The following is a 3,750-nucleotide window of genomic DNA, read 5'->3' on the forward strand; positions in this document are numbered from 1 at the left end:
CGGTACTCTTCTCTGGACCCATCTTAAAAAACATCATGTCTAAGTAAGAAAGAATACAAAAACTGTTTTCATTTACAAACTCAATTTTACTTTATTCAGAGAGCACTGAAATACATCGTCGTTTCAGATGTATGATGCTGTTAACATGTAAAGGTTAACAGGTTACGAAAGTTAGAGGCTCCTCTGTTTCAGCAATATACAAGATGATGGCTCTATCTTCAGGATAGGCAGGTTTCCACCTGTTCTTTGCAGAAAGAACAAATTTTAAGTGACAGTACATGCTTTATTCTGTATAGTACAACAATGAAGAACAGTGCTGTAAGAGAACTATGAGGATTATCTAAATCAGTCCTAAGAATGTGTGTGGATGTCCCTTTTCAGCTTTCTTCTTGCATCTTATACTGTACTTAAAAAATACTTAAAAGCCTATAGTGAATATGCCCACATAATAATTTCGTAGGTTTCTTGAGGTAGCTGAAAAGAAAAATCTATGTGACTTACGTTGTATCTTCTTCCCCTAAATGATGTGTTACGAAGACTTAAGTACAAAGAGCATATGCTCCTGCAGTATTTTCAATAATTGGCCCATCATGGAGGGTTTGCAGGCTACAAGTCCATTTGTACCTGCCCCGGGTGCTCAAATAAAACGAGTTTTAAGGAGGGAGAAGACACAAACTACTTTCAATCCCATTATCTGATCCCCTAGTGCCAGCGATGGAGTCCTTGTGTCATATAATCGTTTGATAGTACTTTAATTTAGGAGTATGACAGATCTTTATGGCTATGTTGCATGCAGCTTCCTTGGCTAGGCAGCCCTAAGTCCAAACAAAACCTAGGAACAGATTGCCAAGGTATCTCTCTTTATTTAAGTAAGCCTGAGTAGGAAGCTAACCTTCTGTCTCTTACGGCACCTTGTCGAGGATGCAAAGCTTCCCCTTCCAGCTTTCCCCACTCCATCGCAGCAGCTGGGTGACATATTTTAGGTGAGCGCTGACCTTGGTTTTGCCACTGCAAACAAACCTTGCCTATCTATCCATTCTTACCTGACTAGCACTTAATCACATCATAGCATTCTCAGCATCTTCTCAGTTGAAATAAGACAGAGAAGAGTTTTATCTTTTTTTGCATTTCCACAACATAGGAATTGAACATGTATGTACTTTTACATAATTCTCTGCTGCTTCTCTAAACACTAAACTAGAAGAACTGCTCTCACCTTGTTACTGTTTATGACTACACGGTTGTTCTCCCCACCACAGAACATTGTCACGCATTATAGTTAAACCAGATACTTTAATAATTCAGCATAGAGCAATTCATACCCATGTCATTTGAATCTCCATTTTAAATTCATATGACAGTAACACCTCATTCAAGAGTGATACTTTCTTCTACAGATAAGGACAGAGTCATGCCTGCCTTGGAAGCCAATGGTATTTACAATCCTTCCCTATTAAACTTGCTAAGTTGTTTACTTTGAGAATAAGCATCTTGATCACTGCCATCTTATGACTTAAAAGCACAAGTAAGTCTTTATTTCCCCTGGAACTCAATACGCATACCTCATTGGCAGATAAATAGCTTTTTGCTATTGATTTACTATTTTGTGTTCTGCCATTTATTTCTGCTGTCACTTAGCTGCTCCTCCGAAACAGCCTTCAACGCTGCAGTAGCCAATAGCGATAATACCATCACCACTGTTCCCGCTACCCTCAGTACTTTAAACCACCTAGGGTAAGTAGGAAGGAGGGAAACGTCATAATGTAGTGCTATCCCTAAGGCCATTACTAGCATTATTGCACCATGAGTGGTATCTTTAAAAAGTAAGGCTTGCCAGGCAAGTACAGGAGGAACTGTACTGTTAGCCAGGTTCAGCCAGTCTGGCTTGGCCGGGCTGTTTTCCGGGAGAGCAAACCCCCACCTCATTCCTCCTAGGAAAGAGAGTGTTACGGCACCATATGTAATCTGAGCAAACGCCAGCTCTGGGTAGTAGGTCCCTTGGACGGCCATTGACAGCGGCACAAAAACAAATGGAATTAGCCCTGCAAGGCTTAAGTAAAGGGCTGGCTTTGGAGAATCCTTTAGTGATTTCATGCTTTGTTGCAATGTGCCCGAGTCTTTCGTCTCAGATTCCTTGGGGGTTTTCTTCTTGAAGAAGGAGAGAGAGGTGTGAAAAGCCTGGAGCTTGGTTGCATATACTGAGGCTGGGTTGAGGCTTGGAGATCTTGAGAGAAGACACACGTCTCTCTGCAGACGGAGGCCGAGAGAAGAGCAAGTTGTCTTATTCTTTCCATACAGTAGTAGTCTGGGACCAATTAACTTCTGGAGCTGCAATTATAAAACTTGTTCTGAACACCTTACCATGTAGGCTTACGGATCTACAGTTACCTAAACTACCTATGAAATACTGTACCAAGTAGTTTTCCAAGGCAGGTCACGTGACAGCTGCCCTTCCTCTCAGTTTTCAGGTGCTTTTAACTTAACTGATTAAGCTAACTGACACAGCTTTCACAAGCTAGCTGATGAAGAGCAACTAGGCTCTCTTCGTAGTGAGTAAGCAAAGCTTACTCAAAGTGAGTAACGCTTTTACTCTTTAACTCACTCTCTTACTTCACACTCAAAGGTTTGTATGTCCACCTTCCATCCTTCCACCCACAGGTACATTCTTCAGGCAGTTTTAAGTTAAGATGTATCAGTCCTTTTCAGAGTAGAATACAAAATTATGACGGAAGTAGGACGAGGTCACCCCAGAAACTAGCAACTATCCCCTCACCACTCTACCAAAGAGAGAGAGGAAAAAAGACCTTTAGACAATAACATTTGTTTTATAAAAGAAGTATCTTAGCTTTGGCTAAAAGCTGCTGTAGAAACTAGGAATTCTCTCAGAAAAGCTGAGTGACAAACATGCGGCTACTCAAACTTGTAAGTCACTTCCCACCCCCCCCCAAGCTCCAAGTCATACCTTTTGCTACTTTACTTTTAAAGAAATATAGACAGCAAAGAAGGCTTCAGAAACTTACTTTGAAAGGTGTGTGGAAGCAGCATCGTTGTACGAGAGGAAACATATTTGTTTTATCAAGGCCCTAAACCAGAAAAATTCAGGAGAAGGTCTGAAACTGATGAATAGCTGAGTTTGTCTTATGTCCAAAGTTAAGTCACGGTCTAGACTTGTTTATCAGATGCAAGACTCTTACAGATGTGCATTTAAAGACGAACGTTTTACGTACTCAATCCTTATTTACCCGCTACAGGATATTTTGTTTCAGGTAGCTCTATGAACTGAAGTTGTAAAGTTGTAATAACTGTTACAAGAACGATTTCTAGTTAAGGAACTGAGTGATGGCGAGCAGGCGATGGCTTTCCCGTTTACGGATCGTCTCCTTTTCACGGGCTAAGTGCCTGCGCGCAGCTGATAAGGGACCAGTTCCTTACAGGTGGAAGAAATGATCCCTCACCGTTGAGAAGTAGAAAACTTCACCGCACCGCGAGCTGCAGGTAAGCTACCTGTCAGGGGGACAAAGCTAACCCGGAAGGGTGAGCGGCTCGCCGGTGGGCTTGACTCTCCGGTTCCCGGTCCTGCGGCTCCAGGGAAGGGGGGCGGCTCCGCGCGCCGGAAGCCCCGGCCCAGAGGGAAAGGGGAGAGGAGAAGCAATGCGTCCGGGAGAGATGCCGGCCCCACCGGGCCGAGGACGCTCACCCCGGGCTGGCGCGGAGGACCCGCGCTGCCGACCGGGGAACGCGCGGGGCGCT

General features: G+C 43.6%; 1 protein-coding gene across 3 annotated transcripts; it reads right to left on the minus strand.

The window, feature by feature from the left end:
- Window positions 1-71: 71 nt before the first annotated feature.
- On the minus strand, window positions 72-3,744 carry TMEM69 (transmembrane protein 69). Of its 3 annotated transcripts, none has more exons than XM_009326588.1 (3): window positions 3,698-3,744; window positions 3,021-3,083; window positions 72-2,328 (listed from the first exon to the last, which is right to left on the minus strand). In XM_009326588.1, exons 2-3 carry the CDS (start codon window positions 3,063-3,065, stop codon window positions 1,600-1,602), a joined length of 774 nt encoding a protein of 257 aa, XP_009324863.1. In that variant the 5' UTR covers window positions 3,066-3,083; window positions 3,698-3,744; the 3' UTR covers window positions 72-1,599. The 3 variants fall into 3 exon arrangements, with proteins under 3 accessions (XP_009324863.1, XP_009324865.1, XP_009324862.1); XM_009326590.1 differs by lacking the exon at window positions 3,698-3,744 and adding an exon at window positions 3,527-3,664; XM_009326587.1 differs by lacking the exon at window positions 3,698-3,744 and adding an exon at window positions 3,505-3,664.
- Between the last annotated feature and the right edge of the window lie 6 nt (window positions 3,745-3,750).

Source organism: Pygoscelis adeliae, unplaced genomic scaffold (assembly GCF_000699105.1).
Source record: "Pygoscelis adeliae isolate BGI_AS28 unplaced genomic scaffold, ASM69910v1 Scaffold306, whole genome shotgun sequence".
Classification (NCBI taxonomy): Eukaryota; Metazoa; Chordata; class Aves; order Sphenisciformes; family Spheniscidae; genus Pygoscelis; species Pygoscelis adeliae.